The 22,991-nt window shown below is 43.1% G+C and overlaps 1 protein-coding gene across 1 annotated transcript in view; it reads right to left on the bottom strand.

The window, feature by feature from the left end:
* Positions 1 to 6,601: 6,601 nt before the first annotated feature.
* The window catches only part of MRPS35 (mitochondrial ribosomal protein S35), a 53,854-nt gene continuing 37,464 nt past the window's right edge, over positions 6,602 to 22,991 (bottom strand). The window contains exon 8 of the mRNA XM_006278074.4: positions 6,602 to 11,900. Coding sequence (XP_006278136.2) covers positions 11,622 to 11,900 — 279 coding nt within the window. The 3' untranslated portion in view covers positions 6,602 to 11,621. The remainder of the gene's footprint in view (positions 11,901 to 22,991) is intronic.

Below are 22,991 nucleotides of genomic sequence, written 5' to 3'. Positions count from 1 at the left end.
TGCCCCAGCTCCCGGCACTTGGGAAAAAAAACCCCCAACTCACCATTCCTGCTGGGGGGTGGGGGATCCCTGCTGTCCCCCACTGCCCCATGCTGCCTGGGGGCTCAGCACAAGCCCCCAACCCCTCCCTTGCTGTCCCAGCCCCGCCATGCCCCACCCACCCCAGCTCCAGCCGTTTAAGAAAAAAAAAAAAATGAGAAAAACCCCACACTCACTGTTCCTGCTGTGCGGGGGGCTCTTCCACAAGCCCCCCGAAGCCCCAAGGCCACTGCAGGAGTGGTGAGTTCAGGGGTTTTTCTCAGTTTTTTTTTCTTAAAGGGCTGGAGCTGGGGTGGGTGGGGCAGCCATGGGGGGGTGGGGGCTGGGGGAGTGAGGGGGAGGTCGGGAGGGAGCATGGAACAGTGGCGGGGGCAGCAGGGATCGTCCCCCCAACTCAGCAGCACCCAGTGAGTGGGCCTTTTTTTTAAAGCACCAGGAGCTGGGGTGGGCAGGGCAGCCATTGATGGGGCTGGTGAAGCAGGTGCGGGTCTGGAGGGCTGGGGGAGCAGGCAGGAGATGGGGGCTTGCAGGGGTCCCCCCATGATCCCCTCCCCCCTCCTCCAGCCTCCCCTCCCCAGCCCCTACTTACCTTCTCCTAGTCCAGCTGCAGCTCCCTGCTGCAGCCACCAAGGACTGTCCAAATCACTGAAGCTCTCTGAATCTTTGGAAAAGATTCGGAGAGTTTTGAATTGATTTGGACCTTTTAATTGGTCCCATGATTCCATTCAGATTCAGAGATTTGGTTGAATTGGGCCAAATCTCCTCCAAATTGGATCACCACCTGAAGCTTTGCATAGCCCTAATGTGCATGTGCACACACGCACATGGAAGCCAGGCAGTGGTGGAGAAAAGCTCCTGCAGCTCCCTCCAAGTAAGTCTATGGGAGCTGGGGGACATACGTGATCTGGCAGGGGGGCACAGGCAATGTGTTGGGAGGTCTGGGGACACATGCCCCACCGGATTTCTGCACCCACAGTGGGGTGTGGGGTGCAGGGCTGCAGCCTGGCTGGACCAGCTCTGGGTAGGAGCCACCTTCATGACCCAGTAGGCAGGACCCAGCACAGAAGGGAATGCTGTACTGCCATGGCCGCCAAGGTGAGGTGCCCCCTGCCCACCTGGCAGCAGCAGGGGGCACAAGTCCATGCTGCCACTGTGCCTCACCTTGGCATCCATAGAAGCATGGTGCTCCCTCCTGCACTGGTTCCTGCCTGTTGGGCCATGGAGGCAGCTCCTGCCTGGAGCTGGTCCAGCCAGGCTGGAGTCATGTGCCTTGCTATGTGGGTGCAAAAAACTGGCGGGGCACGTTCTTCCCACCCCATTCTCCACAGACTGCGGGGCTGGGGCCTGGGAGTGGTGGGCAGTGGGTCAGGAGTGAGGAGCATGAGCAGGGCTGGGGGGTGAGGGCCTGTGGGTCGAGAGTGAAGGGCAGTAGCAAGGCCAGGGGGCTGTGGATCAGGAGTGAGGGGCACCAACAGACAAATCTGCCTGCCATTGTGCATCAATATCTGAAACAACAGTCTTGTTTCTTTTAAAATGTCTTCTTGCCGGTTTGTGTAGGGTATAAGCATCCTGATCTGAAAGCCAGGCAGCCACCCCGCTTCTGTTCAGAACCTTATTCTGCTTTTTGGTGGCTTCAAAAAGTGTGTTCACCCCGCCAAAACTGCCAGCTTCACCAGGAGAGTAATAAATTTCCTTTAACATAGCCTCCTATGTAGACATGTCTGGTAACCACTTTCCCCCACACCCACCCCACGCTAACACCCGTCTGGTGCATTCAAACACTTGAGGACAAATTTAAACCATGGCATAAAGATACCATCTTCCAAATTCTCAACGTCTGCTTTGGGGGCCTGGGCGATAGGTCATAACTGCACCACGTGATCTAGGGTGGTTCTTGCAGCATGAGGGGTTGGGCTTTGGGGGTCTGCATGGGCTGTCCTTCTGATGTCATAGACCATGTGGTGGTGGTGTCACACACCACATGACTGGGGGTGGGGGCAGAGTTGCTGATGTCACACACCACGTGATGGGGTGGGGGCGGAGTTGCCGATGTCATACACCACGTGACTGGGGGTGGGGGCAGAGTTGCTGATGTCACACACCATCTGGCCAGGGGTGGGGGCAGAGTTGCTGATGTCACGCACCACGTGACTGGGGTCAAGGGCAGGGCTGGTGACGTCATGCACCATGTGACTGGGGTTAGGGCTCGGGACTGGTGACATCATGCACCGCACAAGGGGAAAGGGGGTGGAGCTAAGGGGCAGGACTTCTGGTCCTGCCCACCTGTCACATTTGCATTGAAGGGTGGTGAGCCTATATATTAGTCACAATGTATATTCTTCTCCAGTGAAAAAGAAACTAGAAGCGTTACTAATATGCTAGAGGCCTAGGGCTCTATTATTCAGTCTCTCATCCAAATAAAAACAAACATAGCTGAGTCTGTGCTGACTGCCAGCTCCTGGGTAGCACAGGCACCTGTTGCTGAGCAGGTACAACTGCTATTCATCAGCCTGGCCGCAGACGGAACTGGTTCAGCTGGTTCAGCTTCCATTACCTGCTGCAACAAATAATTCAGGAAAGGGTCATTAGAGTAATGTAATCTTTGTTTCACCATTGCAATTCCCTTCTGCCTCTGACCACTGCACTGCTTTTGGCCCTGCCTCTCTCCTCCCGATCTCTGATTGATTTCTTGTGGGTTCAAATCCCTTAGGAACAGAGCCACCCAGTACAGGTTCCTAGGTAGTAACACACCTTTACTGGGCATGATGGGAGGTGAGCAAGGAACCATTACTAGGAGTAGATAACAGACAGGATCATTGTAGAAGGAAGGCTAGCTTGATTAGAGGAAGATCAAGGGTGCCCTTTTGCACCCTTGTAGCCAAGAAGGCTAGCGGCTTACTGGGCTGCATTGGTAAGAGTGTTGCTAGCAGGTCAAGGGAAATGATTATTCCCCTTTACTCAGCATTGGTGAGGCTAGCTCTGAATAACTGTGTTCAGTTTTGGGCCCCCCCAACACAGAAAGTATGTGGCTAACATAAAACAGTGAGGGGGCTGGGGCACATGACTTCTGAGGACAGGCTGAGGGAACTGGATTTATTTAGTCTAGAGACGAGGAGACTGAGAGGTGATTTAATAGCAGCTTTCAATTACCTGAAGGATAGTTCCAAAAAGGATGGAGCTAACTGTTCTCAGTGGTGGCAGATGACAGAACAAAGAGCAACAGCGTCAAGTTGTAGCAAGGGAAGTTTAGGTTAGACATTAGGAAGAATTTTCTCATTAGGAGGGTAATAAAGCACTGGAACAGGTTACCTAGAGAGGTAGTGGAATCTCCATCTCGTCTTGGAGGTTTTCAAGGCCTGGCTAGACAAAGCTTTGGCTGGGATGATCTAGTTGGGGCTGGTTCTGCTTTGAGCAGGGGGTTGGATTAGATGACCTCCTGAGATCCCTTCCAACCCTTATTTCCTATGATTCTAAGGGTTGTTAATACCTATGGAGAGAAACTGTTAGCAGAAATCAAGCAGATAACAATGAGCTATGAAGTCTATTGACTCCCTCAATTCCACCTGAATAGAAACACAGCTGTCCAAGCCAGGCAGTTTGTTTTAAACTTTCAGTGACGCAGAAACTGAAGTGGGGTGCAATTGAACTTCCAAAACCTTCCCTGCTTCTGCCCCTGGATTAGGGCAGCAGACTGTTTCTTTTTTTGAATAATGGTTTGTCTAAGACCAGTATTCTAGGCCACTGAACACCGTGATGGAACATACTGTGATACCAGCTGCCTATTTTCAATGGTACTGTGAAATATGAAAATGTTGAATCTGCATGCCTTAATACAGTGGTTCCTAAATGTCCTATTTCCTGCTATACTGACAGGTCCCTGTGATTTGAAGATATGCTATGACAAAGTGAGGAAATGACTAGAATATTGAGACCAGCTGACTGACCAACTACAACATGCATAGGGTTTTATATTGTCTTGTTTTGTTTTTTTAAAGAAGCAGCTGTGAGGGAGACAGAGGAAACCTATATCATAACACTGGCAAAATAGGAACAGACCTGTTCCAGGTGGTGAATAAAGATGTTAATTACTACAGTAATAAGAGGCCTTTGGGAAATGTTTTCCACATAGCACATTTCAAGGTGTGCATGCTTATGAACCTCAAGCAGTCTAGTTCAAATAAACTTTTGCCCCTGAATTATCTATGCAATGCACACATGCTTTGCCTTATCTTATGCTTTATACTAAGGGTCTAAAGGGCAGTGTTTGCTCCCCTACTTTCTCTGTTCAGCTTTCTCTCAACCAGGGCTGGGAGCAGGGTGTGAATTGCAGGTCATCACAGACTCCAAGGAAGAGGAAAAAGACAGAACAAGCTAATGGGCCATAAACTCTGAAGCCCTTTAGAGCTTCAGGTGGCTTCAAATGTCTGGCATGGAGATGTTACAAAGGAAGGCTACTGTATTGTGGGTTTGAGGCAGAGTATTGTAACTACTGAAAACCACTTTAGTTATTGGGTAGTAATCAATGGCTCAATGTCTAGCTGATAGCCAGTATCAAGTGGAGTGTACCAAGGGTCAGTCCTCGGGCAGCTTTTGTTTAATATCATCATTAGTATCTGGGGGAACGTTTGTTCACCAGAATGCCCCAAGGGATGACTAGGTTGAATGGTTATAAACTCCTGCAAGGCCATTTCAGGCTGGACATAAGGAAGAATTTATTTACTGTCCGAGCCCCCAAAGTCTGGAATAGCCTGCCACTGGAGGTGGTTCAAGCACCTACATTGAACACCTTCAAAAGTATATTGGATGCTTATCTTGCTGGGATCCTATGACCCCAGCTGACCTCCTGCCCTTTGGGCAGGGGGCTGGACTTGAGGATCTTCCGGGGTCCCTTCCAGCCCTAATGTCTATGAAATCTATTACCGGTGTGAAAGATGGGATGGATTGCACCCTCGGCAAGTTCCTGAATGACACCAAACTGGGGGGTTGAGTAGATACACTGGAGGGTAGGGCTAGGATTCAGAGTGACCTAGACAAATTGGAGGATTGGGCCAAAAGAAATCTCATGGGCTGGGTCCAGAGGAATGCGGCTGTGTGTTATGTGGTACTGCAAACACACAGGTGGCACCACATACTGCATATTCAGATATTCTCCAGACTGCAAGGGAGTGCTGCCCCCGTGCGCTGCTCCACTTTTAAAATGTTTTTTTGACTGCCGGGGTCAAAAAACCCTGTGGAAAAACAAAAAGCGAAGCAGTACACATGTGGGCAGTGAACACTGCTCAGAAGCAGAGCTAGGCCACCCAGAGCTGCACTGTGGCTACTGACCCAGCTCCATGTGGCAGAATTGCCACTGCTGCAGCTCTGGGAGACCCCAGAACCCCAGGTAAGGCTGCTGGAGCCAGCAGTGTTGTCCCCCAGCCTCCCCTACCCTACCAGATATAGCTTGCCATGCGGCAAAGCATGTGGCATGGGTGTCCCCGGAGAAACAAGTGTCCACACTCATGTGAATACGGCCATGAGGTTCAATGAAGACAAATGCAAAGTCCTGCATGTAGGGTGGAACAATCCCATGCACTCCTATAGCCTGGGGACTGACTGGCTAAGCAGAAGTTCTCCAGAAAAGGACCTGGGGGTTACAGTGGACAATAAGCTGGATAAAAGCCAATAGTGTGCCTCTTGTTGCCAAGAAGGCTAACAGCATACTGGGCTGCATTAGTAGGATTGTTGCCAGCAGATCGAGGGAAGCAATTATTCTGCTCTACTCTGCACTGGCGAGGTCACATCTGGAGTACTGTGTCCAGTTTTGGATCCTCCACTATAGAAAGGATGTGGTCTAGTTGCAGAGAGTCCACCAGAGGGCAACAAAATGGTTTGGGGACTGAGGCACATGACTTTTAAGGAGATGCTGAAGGAACCGGGTGCATTTAGTCTGCAGAAGTGGGATTTGAGGGGAGATTTGATAGCAGCCTTCAATTACCTGAAGGGTGGTCTTAAAGAGGATGGAGCTAGACTGTTCTCAGTGGTGGAAGATGACAGAACAATGAGCAACCATCTCAAGTTACACCAAGGCAGGTTTAGGTTGGATATTAGAAAAAAAACTCTCTCACTAGGAGGGTGGTGAAGCACTGGAACAGGTTACCTAGAGAAGTGGTGGAATCTCTATCCTTGGAGGTTTTTAAGGCTCAGCTTGACAAAGCCAATGCTGGAATGATCTAGTTGGGAATGTCCTACCTTGCTTGTGCAGGGGGCTGGATTAGATGACCTCTTGGGGTCCCTTCCAACCCTAATTTTCTATGATTCTATTGGGTAGAAGATATTGATATATTATGATTATCCACTGTAAAGTCTCTGGGTAGAAAAATCAATGGAGTCCTTTGATCTTTGAACTACTGGGTACAAATAACCAAAATTTCCCCAAAATAGCTTAGAGTCCTACACAGAGAAAAGATAATCAGTTTGTGGAAAAATATGCAAGCTCTCAGGAAGTGAGGTTTATGCAAGAAAAAGCAATAATCACATATGCTGCTTAAGACATATTTTGCAAATAAATTAAAACTTGGGAGCGAGTTTTAATTAATTTTTATTTATTTACAAAGATCTCACTTGAATCTTGCCCTTCCCTCTCTGATAGAGTGATAGACACCAACAAAGCCACCTTCATGGACAAACGGAAAGCAAGCAAATTACCTTCATTACAAATGTGTGTTCACTAAGACCATAAAGTTTAAATTCAGGTTGCACTGAGGGACCCATTTCTCATCACCAGGAATATGTTTTGTCATAATTGGGGAACTTTAATACTGCTGGGTAGAAAAGGCTGACGCTCTGTGGCTAGGTGACAAGTTATAATAACAGAGTGACATTGTGATAACAACTGAGATCACTTTGCTTCTGTTTTGTGTAGTAGTCTAATATACCTCCAGTAACAACCTTACAATGGGAGAGAAGCCTTGCATGACAGGTAGGTAGGTTCATTTAGTAGAGCATCTGCAGTTATCAATAATGTCCCTGATGGAGTAAGCAGGCCCACTTCATTATTGAGAACCCTCCAGCATTGAAGCTATGAAGGTAAGGGGACGCAGATATTTCTGGAGTGTCCTCCTGTTCTGGAAAAGCTGGTCCAAGAACAGCAGTCCTGGGCTTCTCTCCAACAAGAGCAGCAGCTCTGGAAACCAAAACTTCCTCAGCTAGGAAGGGGCATGTCAGATTAGTCACATGGAAACCAAAGAACAGAAACAGAACCTCTGGAGAAATTGACATTAGTATATGGGATAGAATAGCAGAAGGCTGTAGGGAGAAAACAGAGTATCAGTAGAGGAGCAAGCACCACTACTGAAATAAGGATTGGTGCCAAGAAGGTGGTTCCATGATAACTAGGTGCTGAAGGAGGAACCTTGGGGGCTTAATTCCTTAGGGCCTGATGAGGGGGAGTCTCCAGGAAGGCACATTGGTAGCTCTAAGAAAGGGATATTTCTGAGCTTTGTCAATATTCTTCATGCGGCCATGAAGTTTAGAAGTGAAGTAAAGAATCTCTCTCGAGGATCCTGTAATGGCAGTCTCCAGGCTGATGCTCACCAGGAAGCTCATCTTTGGCACTGTGTGGAAGATAGTCTTTGAGGAGGAATTTGCTCCCTGGAAGGCCTGCTCCCAATTGAGTCCTACACTCTGGGTTCAGAGCCTGATGATGGCAGGAGGTAAACCTGAGATATGACTTCACACTCCTTCCTGGTCTAGGAAGTGATCACCTTGCATGGTTCCTGTAGACCTGGGACCCCTTCAAGCAGGGAAGACACTTGATGTGCCCATCTATGGTAGGCAAGAGGTACAGAGTTTGAAACCAGGTGACTTTGGAAAGCCTATACCAACACTTGATAGAAAGGCCTGGTTGAAATAAAAAGTGCTTCTGGGCTCTGCAAAAGAAATGAGCAGTAGACAAAGTGGGGAGGGGAGGTAAAGTAGTATCATATTACTCACATATCACACCCTCACATATAAGACATGCAACTTGCTCTGGGAAGGCAGATAAAGAAAAACTGTTTTTCTAGAATCTTAACCGTCACAACCTGGGATCAACATGGCTGAATGTTCTGGTTACATACAAGATGGGCATAGTTCAGTTGTCAGCGTCACCCACGCTCTAAACTGCAGCTCCAGAGCTACAAGTTTAACCCTCCTTGGCCAAAAGCTGTTGCCAATTTGGCAGTGACAGGGTTAAACTTGTACCTCTGGAGCTGTAGCTAGCAAGTGAGTGACAAGGAGGGACTGGACCTCCATCCTTCCTTGATAGAGCACAGAGCCCAGAACATCCCTAGCAGCCATTCTAGCATCCCTATGCCTCCACTTTAGTGTGGAGATCAGCTTCCTCTCATAAAGATGTATCCCAATTTTAGAGAGCTAATTTTTGGGAAGAGGTATGTGGTATGTATGTACATATGATAACGTCCAAAAATAAGGTGCAAAGAAGAAACAAGGATTCTGAGACCATATAGGTAAGCACTAAAAAGGCAGTGCTAATACGACCTGCTTCCACTGGAGTGAGAATTTTCTCACTGCAAGTAGATTTTTTCTCCCTCAGAGAAAACCGTTGCATTTAGAATGAGAAATCTGCATCTGTGAGGACAGGACAGTGGTCTCAAAGGAACATATTTAGTAGCCTTGTCTGATGATGTTTCAGCCTATAATATTCACTGAAGTCCTGAAAGTACCTGTGGCCATTATTCCTGCACTAGCTCCAGGCTGCTCCTGGCTGGAAAAGGCCAGCTGTGAGATAATAGGCCCACTGTTTGTAGACATCATCAATGCTTCTTTGTCTGATGGTAGAATGCCAAGTGCTCTTTTCATGCTTTAATAAAGTTCAAATATTACTTCCACAAACTACTGAATCAGGTTTACAAAACTAGCAGTTTCTTGATTTACATTTATCTCTACCTTTAAATGAAACACTTCCCCACGTAATAAGGTGAAGGTATGTAAGCTTTAGAATGCTGCCGATGCATTACAACACATTAATGAAGCATCACTGATACGAATAAGGTGCTATGCAGACCTGTATATTTGTTATTGTACTTGTACTTCCCCTGTTTGCACCTATCTAAACAGAGAACAGTCTTTTGTAGACTCTGCTTTGCAAGGGTAATATGCCCTAGCAGATAAAGATCAGCAATTAAGGTTATAAAAATGTACATTACACAATGTCATCATAGTACTTGAGGGTCCCCATTGCTCTACAGATGGTACAACTATATTAATGGACAGATTCTGCCTTCAGGCCCAGTCAAGTAGAAAAAAGCCAGACACTCTTCAACAATTCATGGTATTTTCCAAGTCAAAATTGCAACACGCAAATATTTTTCAAATGGGAAAATGTTTTTACTTTCACCTCCTCTCTCCTTTCTTTCAAAAACAGCTGGACCATTCCCCGCAACACCTCAACCTTTCAGAAATAAGATTCACCTTGGTGCAGAGCTGAAAGAAGGGAACATTTGTCTAGAAAGTGAGTAACTATGATGTGACAAAACTGAAAATAGGATGGTCATGCAAAGATTAAAAAAATCTTGATAGTAGCAATTATAAGGATTCTGTAGCAATGATTTGAATATTCATTTTTTAAAGAGACTTCTGTCTATATGGAAAATTGCGTCCTACTAGACAGAATCCTTATGACAATGCCACTCCCTTAAGAAGGGAGACACTAGCCACCTGTGCATACGACATGAGCTGCAGTATATAGAGGCCTTAATGTCAAAAGATTGAAGCCAGTCAGAAGGCTTCCCGTGGAGTCCCAAATAACATTATACAGAAATAATTTTCCTCCTCCCTAGCCAGGGTTCATACCCATGCTCTTAACTGTTTTCCTCTTAACTAGCTGTGGCTGGGGAGTGGAGCATTAGGTTATCAGTTTGGCCTTATTACATATCAAGGATTTACAATATCTAATTCTGATTAAACACCCCTTTCCCCCAACACAGGAATTATTTTTGTAAACCTGAAAGTCAAACTCTTGGCATAATTAGCTATGTATTCTATTTTTGAGATTTCTTTTTTAACGAAAGAAAGAAGAGTAACCAAATCAGTTGTATGACTAATTTTCCTGAATATTTGTTTCTATTAAAGAAACTATTTTTGATCAGTGTTGTGTACCTGAAACTTGTTGGAAGTTTTGGTTTTCAACATCACTTCTGTTCAAATAAAAATCAGAGGAATAATACTCATTCATATCATGTTTTCTTCTACTCCTGGTAACAAGCAGCTGGAAGCAACTGTTTCCCACACCAAGAGTTCCCGGGTTCACTCATGATAGACAGGTTAATACATCTCCTCCTGTACCAAAAATGTCATACCCTAATTTATACTTCACTCATTTAACAGTCTACGTCCTTTCATTAAAATCCCTTTTGTTCATGCAACAATACATTATTTGCTTACTTATTCTATATACATCTTATATAGGCATACAAAGATTTTATGCTGTATGCTTCCAACCTCCATTTTCTCCTTTTTCCTTCTTTATGCATGATGGTATCCTGGAAAACAATTCTCATTAGCCTTCAACCCACTAGTTTGTCTATTTCCTATTTCAAGGTTTACCCTATCCTGTTCCTTTTCCATTGGGCATACCATTTCTATTCAAGATGCTTATCTGGCTTTCTAGCACAGGTGTCAGCAATATTTTCTGGCAAGTAGGCTGGAACAGCCCAGGGTGGGTCTGACACACTGGTACTAGGACCCGGCTGCCACCACTGCTTTTCTACACTTCTGCTTCTCTCCACTGCCTGACTGTGGTGCTGCAAATGCAAAAAGTTCCCCGCTACCCGGCTGCAGCATGGCATGGGCAAAGCCACAAGCCACCAAGGTTACCCAAGAAAACCCTAGCTCTGTGGGCTGGATCCAGTGACTTGGTTGAGTGTAGGTTGCCAATCTCTGTCCTAGCATAATATATGAGCATCCACATCTTTAACTTTATCTTTCCAATAGATCTTTATCTTTCCAATACCTTAGAGGCAGGGAAATATTATCACCAAAGAACAGACACACAGAAAACCTAAGGGTCACATTTTCAAAAGTACCCAAGGGGTTTAGGTACCAACTCCCATTATAAAAGTGAATGTTGTCACACATGAATTTAAGTCTCATTGCAAGTCAGTGGAACTTGTTAGCCCAAAATCTCTTACATACTTTTTTAATGACTGTACCCATGGTGACTTGCCCAAAGTCATGCTTAAGTTTCTGATGGATCAAAAGACTGGTTATGGATCCACCATGTTCCAGACTAGCTAGCACTTGTTGAATGGCAAATTGAAAGCAATGGGCATTCATTTTGATAGCTTGCCAGACAAGAACTAATACAAGTTTTATTCATACACAAATGACTTTTGTGGACCATGATAGTTTAATAAACTTTCCCCATGACTGAATTTAAGCATCGCTGATACTTTCCAAATTGGATAGTCACCTGCATTTGGGTTTAGTTAATTTTTTAAAAACTTGAAGGAAGATGCTTAGACATTATGGATAGCTAATCTGAATTTTATACAAAAGGTATTAATACATATTTTCACCTTTATACTTAAGCAAGTCTATTTTCATTGGAATCCTTGCAGATTCAGCAGTTTCTTCACTGATTCCTTGTACTTAGACATGTTATCCTCTGTTTCCCCCTCGTTTTTAAGCAGGACCACAGAGTTTTTGTAATTCTCAACTATCTCAGAAGCAAGCAGTTCTTCCCTAGGCACATCACTGATTTTCTCTGCAGCTTTTATTCGCAGAAGTGTGTCCAAGACATTCTTCTGAGAGCAGGTATTTTCCCAGATATATTCCTCCATGTCTGCATCAGTCTTTTCACTTTCCCACTTCTCAGTTTTCTGGAACAACAACAACAACAACAACAACAAAATATCACCACCTTAAAACCTTGTTGGTAATTGAGTACTGAAGCAACAACTATCAAGAGAAATCTCAATATTGTCCCACACACCTCCAGAACTTACAGGGTAGGAAAAAAACAAAACAAATTTTTGTCCCATTTGGAGCTCATTCTACATACAGAGCATAGACACAAGGCTTATTCATGCAAGTCCTTGAAATAGGGATTAAGTGAAATTCAAAAGGTACCCATGGTTTTTGTTTGCCTTCAGAGCAAAATGACACATATGACACATCCCACTTAAGTTAAAATGCACCTATAAATATATACCTGAAAATCCTTGCTGTAGGCATCTATCTTTCAGGGTAAAAAAAAAAATTAAATCAGAGCTGGGGTAGGTGGGAACAAAATTTATGAAGTATAATGAATCAAATGAATTATAAGAAGCAAAAATTAGCCTGTTGTTCAGCTATGTAAAACTACTAATTAATATTCAAACTCCAATGCAAGGGGAAAAACAATTGCTTCAGTGCTGATATTGGAATCTGGCCCAAGGTGTGTGTTAGGAATGGTTTGGCTACACTAGATATCAACTAATTTGGACTAATAAGGATTTATTCTGCTAATCCCAGTGTGTGTAGACAGACTAGCTAATCCTACCCCAATCCAATTTGGGCCCTACCTCAACCATTTCAGGATACCTCATGCAATGGATCCCAATGTAATTATACTTCAGGTACTTGGTTAACCATTGTAAAACAAGGTACTGTTATGGGCTGCTGCTGTCCGTGATAAAAAGAAATGGTGCTTTACTGGAAGAGGAACTGCGTTAGTATGACTTGGCTCCCCAGCATCTGTATATATTGGGCATTTCAGTAGTGGTTTTGGCACTTATATAATAACTGATTCAATCAGCTGATCAAACTAATGCGGATCCTCTTCTGGGAATGTGCTGCACGTGGCATAGGGGCACATCAAACTGAAAATAAAGCGCCGGGGTTTCTTTCCCCCCCACCAGATCTGTCAGCAGCCATGATGGCTAGCTACGTTTAGATTGAGTAATGGAACAACCAGTAGCGACATGCATCTTATACTCTGTGCTACTGACACACTATTCTCTCACTTATGGATTCCTCTTGCAATCAAATTTCCTGAGCTGAATGCCCACTTAGTATCTCTCCTCTCCGGCTATAACAGGATGCTGAAAATTGTAATCATGTTACAGAGGTCTGATTTAGGATTCCTGAAGAGAGGATAATCAGATTCTCTATAACTGAGCATATGGGTGGAGAGCAGAAGAATGGTTCTGAGCAACATGCAGAGGCAGAAGGCATGGTGGTTGATATCATCAGAAGATTTTATACTAGTGCTGTCCCAGAACTGTCCTGCAGAGTTGCAGCCAGTATCTTAGATATTTGCCTGCTACACCTGCTTTCCTAAGCAAGGAGTCTTTCCACAACTGACAACCAGAACAGACTGAAGGTTCTTGCTGCTATAATCTTACTCCATATGGAGTGAGACCCCACCATATGTGCTGAACAGGGAGGCTAAACAGAAGTCAGAGTGTGTCCACCTAGGAGAAGGTACACATCATGAGTGTACTGAAGAATTCCTTGCGATTCTACAACAGTGGCTCTGCTCCTCTATTTAATACTATCCAACAAGCCCAAAGGAATCTGCCATGGGAAAGCCATAAAAACTGAGCACCAAAACACAAAAGCAACCCTGAAGGAGAATCCAGCTCGAGTATGGGGCAAAGCAGATGCTTGGAGATCAACAACTGGAGAATTTGCTTAGAAACTGCAACCTGTATAAGGAAGCCAACAGATCCAGAACATCAAATGGCTGGAGAAGAAAAAGTAATATGTATCCTGTGTGTACTGATTTATGAAAATCCCTCATCAGCCACAGCTCTTCCATAATCCTCTGGCTATTCTAACCCCTAATTAAGTTTCACTAGAAACAAACAAGTGTGGAATTCAGAAATCTATCAAGTGTAGTAGGGCTTTGTCTTAATATTTTGACTTCTTTCACACTCAACAGAACAGTAGTATTTAATATCTAGTAATTTCTAAAACAAAATCTTTATTTTTCCAACATATGGATGCAAATGTAATCTGTGCACTTGAGCTTCACTATCTGAATTTACAAATGCTCTAACTCCTCTTACATCCTGTATATGCTAAATGGAAGCTCTTTCTTAAATCTACATGTCCAAATGTTTAGTCAGAAACAGTGATTAACATCACTAAAAGGCTCACATGACTGACATCAAGAACCTGGGCACAACACAACAAAGAAGTAAAAGAATTTCATTGAGCTACTAGAGGGGGAAAAATAGATGAGTACTGTAAGCTGTACCTGCAGCACATGAGTAAACTCGTAGTCATAATGTGCCCCTTTTATGCACCATGAAATTTTGGGATGAATGCTGAAACTTTCTAAAAATCAGCAAAACTACCATCCCGCTCTGCATAACAATCATGGCATACTAGTACTAGCTCTCCAAGATATTTTGTCTGGCCTTAGAAACAATAAAAAAAAATTCTCTCACAGGGATAGAGTTTCTCAAGAGTAAGAGAATATGAGTGTTGCACCTGGTCAGCCCCTGGACCAAACATAGAGTCATGTCTACAGTTCAACAAAAGATCATTGTGAGACCTCTGAACACCTCGTAGTTCCAGCAGATGCAGTAAGAACTAATTATGGTCATTACATTTATCTCACCAGGAAAATCCTTCTCTATACAAAATTAACTTATGGGATTTCAAAGATGAATGCCGATAAACAGATTAACAAACTTGCCCCATCTCTGTGGAGCAGCACTGACCAATGAAGTTGTTAAATATTACTTGTTTAGAAAATGTTGCCAACAGTCTGGAAAGTCGAAACAATTCTTAAAATAAAACAGCTAGGCGTGAGGATGGGAGAGGATTTTGAAATATATTGCTTAGCCCTTGTATAAGAAGTCAGTATCTGTGTTGCAATGTTGGTGGCCATCCTTCAAAATGAAATGTTATCCTACCGTACCCAGAGTCATGAACAGGAAACTGAATGGAAACTAGATTTGTGCAGGCTGACTGTACTTAATAAAGCTTAAAGACCTTTTCAACTAGCTTTACTACAAGAGTAAAAGTGAATCTGGAATTATATTTCCATCTGATAAAGCACACTAAGATGGTCAGGCCCCTATGTGAACCCTGATTCACAGAAATGGTACAAAAACACTGGCATCTCAGTTTAAAATATTATAAAAATAGGGGAACAAGGCATACTTATGTTTTTTATTTCACTATTGAAAATGAAGTCTTAACTCAAAATGTTATTAACTGCCCACTTCTTCCCTTGTAAAGTAAGATGCATTTGAGTGGATGATATAGTGAGAGCTGGAATATTCAAACTTTGTTCACCATTTTCTGGACTAGCTGCAACAATATATTAAAGTTAAAAACATTAAATATATATTTACTCAATAAACTATGCTGAAAGAGCTGCCCCACTATGTCAAACACACAAAAGCTATTTTCAAGAAGCATTAGCCAGATCTGCCCAGAGATGCATTTACCAAGGCATTTCAACTGCTACTCCAGTCAACATTTCTAAATGAAAGCTATAATTTGTTTTTTTAAATAAATCTTAAGAGAATGTCTGAAACAGGTATTAAATGAGGTTTGGGGATTTTTTTTCACTCCCTGAAGATAAATGTTTCATAGATTTCATAGACATTAGGGCTGGAAGGGACCTCGGAAGATCGAGTCCAGCCCCCCGCCCAAAGGGCAGGACGTCAGCTGGGGTCATAGGATCCCAGCAAGATAAGCATCCAGTTTCATCTTGAAGGTGTTCAATGAAGGCGCTTGAACAACCTCCGGCGGCAAGCTGTTCCAGACCTTGGGGGCTCGGACAGTAAAGAAATTCTTCCTTATGTCCAGCCTGAAACGATCTTGTAGTAGTTTGTGACCATTCGTCCTCGTCATCCCTTGGGGCGCTCTGGTGAACAAACGTTCCCCTAGATACTGGTGATCACCCCTGATAAACTTGTAGGTGGCCATCAGATCACCCCTGAGCCTGAGCTTTTCCAGGCTAAAGAGCCCCAGGGCTCTCAGCCTGTCATCGTAGGGTCTGCTTCCCTGACCCCTGATCATGCGCGTGGCTCTTCTCTGGACTCTCTCAAGCTTCTCCACATCCTTTTTGAATTGTGGAGCCCAAAACTGGACGCAGTACTCCAGCTGGCTATGTTACCAGTCTACTTTCTAAAATACCATAATTACAATAAAGATTTGTTCCTGAGCAAGTCTTTTATATCAGTTATAAACCTTCCTAAATAGGAGCTTATAATTGAAGTGCTGACAGCTTTAACACTAAAATTGGATTCAAGCTAATGTCAATATACAGTATATCTATAAAAGAACCACTAACATGTATGTATGTATGTATACACACTACACAGACACCCCCCTCCCCCAAAGATATAAGTATATAAAAAGGAGCAATTTTTAATTGCTTGAGCAGACACTGAAATAACATTTTCTACGCTTTTCTTCTAGCTTAACATTGACAAGTTGTCTGCTGCAGTCATATATTGGATTAAGGCTGTCAATTCTTTTGGTATGTCCCCTTCTGGAAAAAAATGCAGTTAAAATACTTTAATTAAAAATCATTTAAAAAGTGGCACACAAATTACCAATGTGATTAGAAATACTTATGAACTCAAGTTAGTCAATTTTCTTGTCAACAGCTTGAATAGTTAATATGTTAAAGACTTAATGCTTTCCAAAACCCCTCCACACAAAAATAGCCTCTCTGCATTCATAAGCATTTTACTGAGTTTTCTCCTCCTGTAGCAGCAAGCAGAGGTTTAGCCACAAGATACCCTGGAATGAGTATGTTCTCTTTGTACTATGCTGAAACATTTATTTTATTTAATTGTATATTCCCTCAGGCTCCCGTATAATAATGCATGGCAATGTACTGAAGCCTAACTAGATCAGATAAGCATCCTTCAGAAATAAAGAAACTGGCAAAACGTTTTATATCTTCATTTCTGAGACTATGCAATATAATAGAACTAAACTTACAAGTTCTTAGCTAGTAGTACAAGACAGAAAGATCAGAACGAAACATTTGAGAAGTGAACATTTAAGTATATTTTGCTTGACAGAAATTACTGGTACCAAATACTGTGAAGAGTGGCACCAATCCACCTTACACTAAGGGCTTGTTGACCATGCAGGCTAGCAAAATATGCTAAATTGGGATTTTAAAGTACAACAAGTATGGGTATATCAACACTGCCTATGCAGGCAGGCACACTTCCAAACTTAGAAGGCCTTTGGGAAGCAGATTAAAGTTCAGCTGCCAGGAGGCAGAGGTTGTGTAATATACAAGTGTTCATAGGGGGGAAAAATAGTCCTTTTGAGTGACTCCCCAGACGAACTTAATTTGTCATTTGGTACTACCCCTCCACCTCCTTAACATCCTGAGCAATAAACTTCATGTATTAGTAGTGGGGATTTACAATACACAGCCTTCAAGAAGGAAGCCAGACATTTAGCACTGAAATCTTACTTTGATTAAAGTTTACAACTAGAGATGTATGATATTTGTGATAGGAATACTGAAGTGTTTGTCTCTTTACCCAGACTAAAAGGGCTAACTACTTTTCCATACCAAATGAAATATCTCTTATAAACAAGGAGGCAGGCAATGAGCATAGTTTCCATTTCATCTCTCTCTATCCACACAACCTCCTCCCCACCCCACTTCCTGGCTGCTACTGATTGCTGTGGGGGACTATAAACAAGTAGTCAAGACTTCTTTCCATCATCCTTTTTTGTCTCTGAAGAACAGTTGGAATGAACAGGTGGCCAGGACTGTTGTGTCCTGGTCCTGAACAGCAGCTATTTCTACCTCAAAAATAAAACCAGGGCATAAGGTAGGAAGCACCATGGAAGCTGGAATAAATATTCAGAGGAGCAAATGCAGTAAGAGACTGCACTATTGCAGGAATAATGCAAGCAAAGTATGAAAACGAAGGAGGAAATTTAAGTGGTCACAAACAGGTGAAGAAATCAGGACTTTGGTCACAGAACAAAAGATAAAGTGCCTGAGAAAGATGGTCTTGTAGCTCACTTATATGCTTCTACAGAAGGCCTCATGATCAGTCAACCTTGAGGACACTGAGCAATATTACCTACCAACTTTTCTCCTCCATATCATACTTTGTCATACCTTGTGCTATGCCAAAGCTGAGCATACATTATGATTATTTCTTGGCACTAGAAGGTACCTATTTTGGGTACCCCTGTGGAACCCCTCTAGGAGTCAGCCTGTGGACTGCTAGTCCCTCCTCCCATGTTTCTCTGCTTGAAGACAGAGAGAAGCGGGGGGGGGGGGAGGAAGGGGGGGCGCGCAGAAGGGCAGGAAGTCGGAAATCTGTGGGATTATGCCTAATGGCCTTGTGTTTTGGATCCATATGTCTAGAAACGTCTCAAACACACTGCAGAAGAGGATGGACAAGAAGGCAAACAGCAGTTGGGCTGACCTCATACTGAGAACCTAAGCAGAACTTTCAGAGTTGAGCTTACATGTGGGCTTATATGTGGAAGCTTGGTGAATATGGGCCTTCGGGCAATCTTTATGAGGGACCATGGAGCAGTACTATCACTACCATCCCTCAGTTTGAGCATAGAGATCCACCTCCCAGAAAAAAAGTTATACACTTTAAGATCTTTAAGAGACAAACTATGGGGGAAGCTCTTCTTCCCTGTTTATGAACATTAAGTTAAGAATTGCTTGAGAATGCAAAGGTGGAAGGTAACTTGGGTGACAGTGCTAATGAAATGATAAGAGTTCAAGATCCTTAGGTGAGGAATGAAGAAGAGCAACAGAATTAGAACACAGGGCTTCAGAAAAGCAGACTTTAATAAACACAGGGAACTGGTGGGTAGGATGCCAGGAGGTAAGTGTGAAGGGAAAAGTAGTCCAGGGTAGTTGGCTGTACTTTACGGAAGCCTTCTCAAAGGCACAGGAGCAAGCTATTCTGAGGCAAAATAATGAGAAGTTTAACAGGAGACCAGCCTTACCAGACAGCAATCTCTTCAGTGAATTGAAACTAAAAAAGGAATTTAGGAAGGTCAAGGCATAATTTCAGATGCAAATGGGAATGGATATAAAAGGTCTGATTGTTCGGAAAGACCAGCCACAGCTCTTCTGCGGAGAGAACCCGGCTTCATTTTTGAGCGTTTAAATGATCGGCAGTCAGTTTCCAGTTTGAAATTGATGATGTAGCTAGTATCTTCCCCCATATGGAGAGAGTTAGATGTTGTATATGTGTGTGTGTGTCTGTCTATATCTATATCGATATCTATATAGATATCGATATAGATTTATACAGAGATAAAGATATTTTTCTCTATATCTATCTAGATATATAGCTATAGATAGAGACACACACATATACATACACACGACAGACAGGCAGATACGTATGCATATAACGTTTCACTGCTTGCTGCCCATATTGATAGATTAGGTAATCGGATATGTAGCTGGGTATCTATAGGGAGGAACTAGTAAGTGGAACATCAAAGAAGCCACAGGTCCTTTACAGAATGCAAAACACAATCTAGTTACAGAGAAGGCTGTATTTCATGTCTTTACTTCAGTCTTCACAAACAGGGACACCTACAAGCGCAGTTGGCAGCAAAGATAAGAAAGAAGACAAACAGTCTAGAGAGCAGAAGAATAGATTGGGGATTACTTAGAGAAGCTAGATGCTTCAACAAGGCTGGATGGGATGCACTGGAGGGTACTGAAGGAATTGACTGTGGTGATTTCAAGTCATTGACAAGCCTCTTTGAGAACTCAATGGTGGTCAGATGAGGTCTCAGATGATTGGAAAAGAGAAAATATGTTGCCCATCTTTAAGAAAGGGAAGGAGGAGGATCTAGAGAAATACAAACCAGCCCGCATGACTTCTATACCTAGCAAGATCATGGAGTAGGTCCTCAGAAAGTCCTTTGTGAAGCATCTAGATGAGATCAGGAACAGTCAGCATGGATACATATGCGAATGTTTTTCAGCATATTGTACACTGAGCAGATGTTTTCACTGAATAGTTCATGAGAAGCCTTTTTTTTTTTTTTTTCCCATGGTGACAGTTAATTTACATTTCAAGTATAAAACTCAAATTATTCCTTTCAGTATATACTACTTGTCCCTATTGAAAATTCATATAAAACTGAATCCAAAAGAAAAAAAAATTGGTAAACTCCTTCAGTCTCAGTCAATCCGATTAAATGTCTTCAGCCAGTTTGTTAATGTTATTGTTCCTAATATTTAAGATTGGGAAAAGACAATGAAGCCTATATAGCAGTAATCACTATAAACTTCCTTCCATATTGGAAATTGACTTGATAGTCTTATTTGGTTCACTCTGTTTCTAAGCCTATGATAGAAGTTTACCCCTCATCCAGTGACTATTCTATATTCCTAGGTAAATCAGAAGAGAGATCAGTTTATGCCTCTCAACCACTTGATGGCAGCATACTATCATTCTTTTTATACAATATGGTTAAAGATTTTTTAATATATTTTTAGAGCTATTGCACTAATATGCAATAACAGCAAACATACACATAACAATATGTCTAAGTGAGATGCTCATCAAGTATCTGTCCCTTTTCTTATCGTGTCAGTTCATCATTTGTCATAGAGGGAGTCAGAGGCAAAAAATAATTCCCAAGGGATGGTATGTTGTCTAGACTTGCTCTATCAGTTTATTCACCAGCCCTAAACACAATCAAAAAGAAGGAAATGAAGCAAAGTTAAGTTCACATATTATAAACACTATAGGATGCAGGATGTCAAGTCTGGCTAATTAAGATCACCTCAGAATTTTCTGCAGTCAGTGAGGGAATGAACATGGTGCTCTCTTTAGCAGTACTCTCCTAATTGATTTATTCTATGGTAACACTAGAAGCACAGTCAATATTACTTAAGGGACTTCACTATGCATTTCAAATCTCATGTTTTATTTATTTATTTTGTTTTTTAAATACAATGTTAAGTTTCCATTTCTTGGCTCATCTGGGAGAAAAAACAAAACAAAACAAAAAAACCTAACATCTGTCAAGTGCTCTTATTCAAAGTGCAGTTCTAATCTGGGTACAAGAAGGCAGCTGAGACTCCAGGGCTGGTTACAAACATGGAAAAAAAACCCAACATGCTTCACTTTAAACTCAGCGCACTCCCTCACCAAGCCCAGTGCCTGCCCAGGAGAGGCACTGTGTAAGCTGCACCCAGCTTTCCCAATGTCTGTACAGATCAGGCACTTTAGTGGGGCTTTTTTGGCATTTTAATCTAACAGCTGGTTGAATCGGCTTTAGCTAAAAGCACTCAAAAGCTGTGCTGAAGTGCCCAATCTATACAGAAGCTGCAGAGCCAGGTCAAAGTAACATACTGCTGCATCTGGTAAAGTGCATTTTTCCACATCTGTCAGCACCCCATGTTTTTATTCCTGATGCGTCCATCTAAAATTTGCTAAAAAAACCCAAAAACCTCACCTAAAAAACCCCAGTAAGTCATGATGGCAAACCAGACAGAATCAGAAAGTTTAACCAAGCATCTGCTTTCTTATATATCTTTATTGAGACTGTTAGCCAAATTAAGTGTGTAGGCTTCAGAGTTGCTTAAAAGCAGGGATTCCAGGCACCCTTGCATCAGTGGTGAGCTCTTAGAGCTCCCAGTACATGCAGAGCTCCCAAAAAGAGTTCTACTGACATACCAGAGAACCCCAAGAGTGGACTGTGCATGCAGCACACATGTCAAAGTGGGTTGTGACTGGGCTGCTACCACCCATGTCCCTGGATCTACGCAACCCGTTAGCCACCCTAGGTTAGTCTATTTTAGCTGCACCCCCATCGTTGCAATCCTGGATACACCCATGCATGGATCTAAGGTAAAACCTGAATTTGCCTACAATCTCAATAAAGATGCATAAGAAAGGCTAATAGGTTTAACTATTCTATAAAATTGCCTGTATATGGGTAGTGGAAATGATTGTTTTCACTACCCATTTTTGTCCCTATCACCATGGTGCTTTGCAAAATAACTACATTTAGTGTCAGCCCATTGATTAAACAGATTCTCACACATTTTCACTTTGCCTGTGATAAATGACCTGTGGAGTGTAGAATCAGAAGAATGGATGAAGGGTTACTGTTTTCTCTCCCTCCACTTAAACAAAACAGATTAAGAGCCATAACCCAAGGAGGGGGAGCAATAACACTTTGCAAACAAACATAAATTAACTGACATTGGGGTATTCTAGAACAATACAAAAGGCAATTTGCATTTCTATGACTGAATTCCTCAATGACTGGATAAGCTAGCAGCACCTAATGTGGGAATAAATTCCAGATGCAGAGAAAACATCCCAATTTTCCCCTGACTTAACAAGGCCAAGGATCAAGTCCTGAGACTTTTTTTCCTAGGACACCTTCTTCCTCAGTCTGTCAGTCAAGACTGGGGTGGCCAACCTGTGGCACACATGCCAGAGGCAGCATGGGCAGCTTCTGTGTGTGGCATGTGATAGACCAGGGAGGGGATAGGCAGCAGAACAGCAGATCAGGCAGGAAGCACAGGGCAGGAAGTAGAAAAGCAGAGTAGGAGATTGGGCAGGGAGAACGGAGTAGGGAGCAAAAAGCAGAACAGAGTAAGAAGAGGAAGAGAAGCAGCGTGTTACTCAGGGAGGGTGCAGGGCTAATTTGTGGCATGCCTGCCAATAAGGTTGCTCCCCCACCGGTCAAGACAACCTATACTCCATGATGTTGAGGATTAACACAAGTGACAGTCTGACTTCTTCCGTCTTTCCTCTCACATCCGATCACTCCCTGAATTCTTCTACTTTGCTCTCTGTAACATTTAAAAGAGAACCTGATATTCACATACATGACAGTGTCAAATTCTATCGGAAACCTAATCTCCTGTTTTCTAGCTTCCTTTCTTCTGGGGAGGAGGCTCTTCTGAGCCTGACTGGCTGACCTGCTCCACAGGGCTTTAAACTAAGTCTACTGAAGGATGGGGGGGA

Source organism: Alligator mississippiensis, chromosome 4 (assembly GCF_030867095.1).
Source record: "Alligator mississippiensis isolate rAllMis1 chromosome 4, rAllMis1, whole genome shotgun sequence".
Classification (NCBI taxonomy): Eukaryota; Metazoa; Chordata; order Crocodylia; family Alligatoridae; genus Alligator; species Alligator mississippiensis.
The sequence above is the reverse complement of the archived record's forward strand: the minus strand, read 5'-3'. Positions and strand labels throughout refer to the sequence as shown.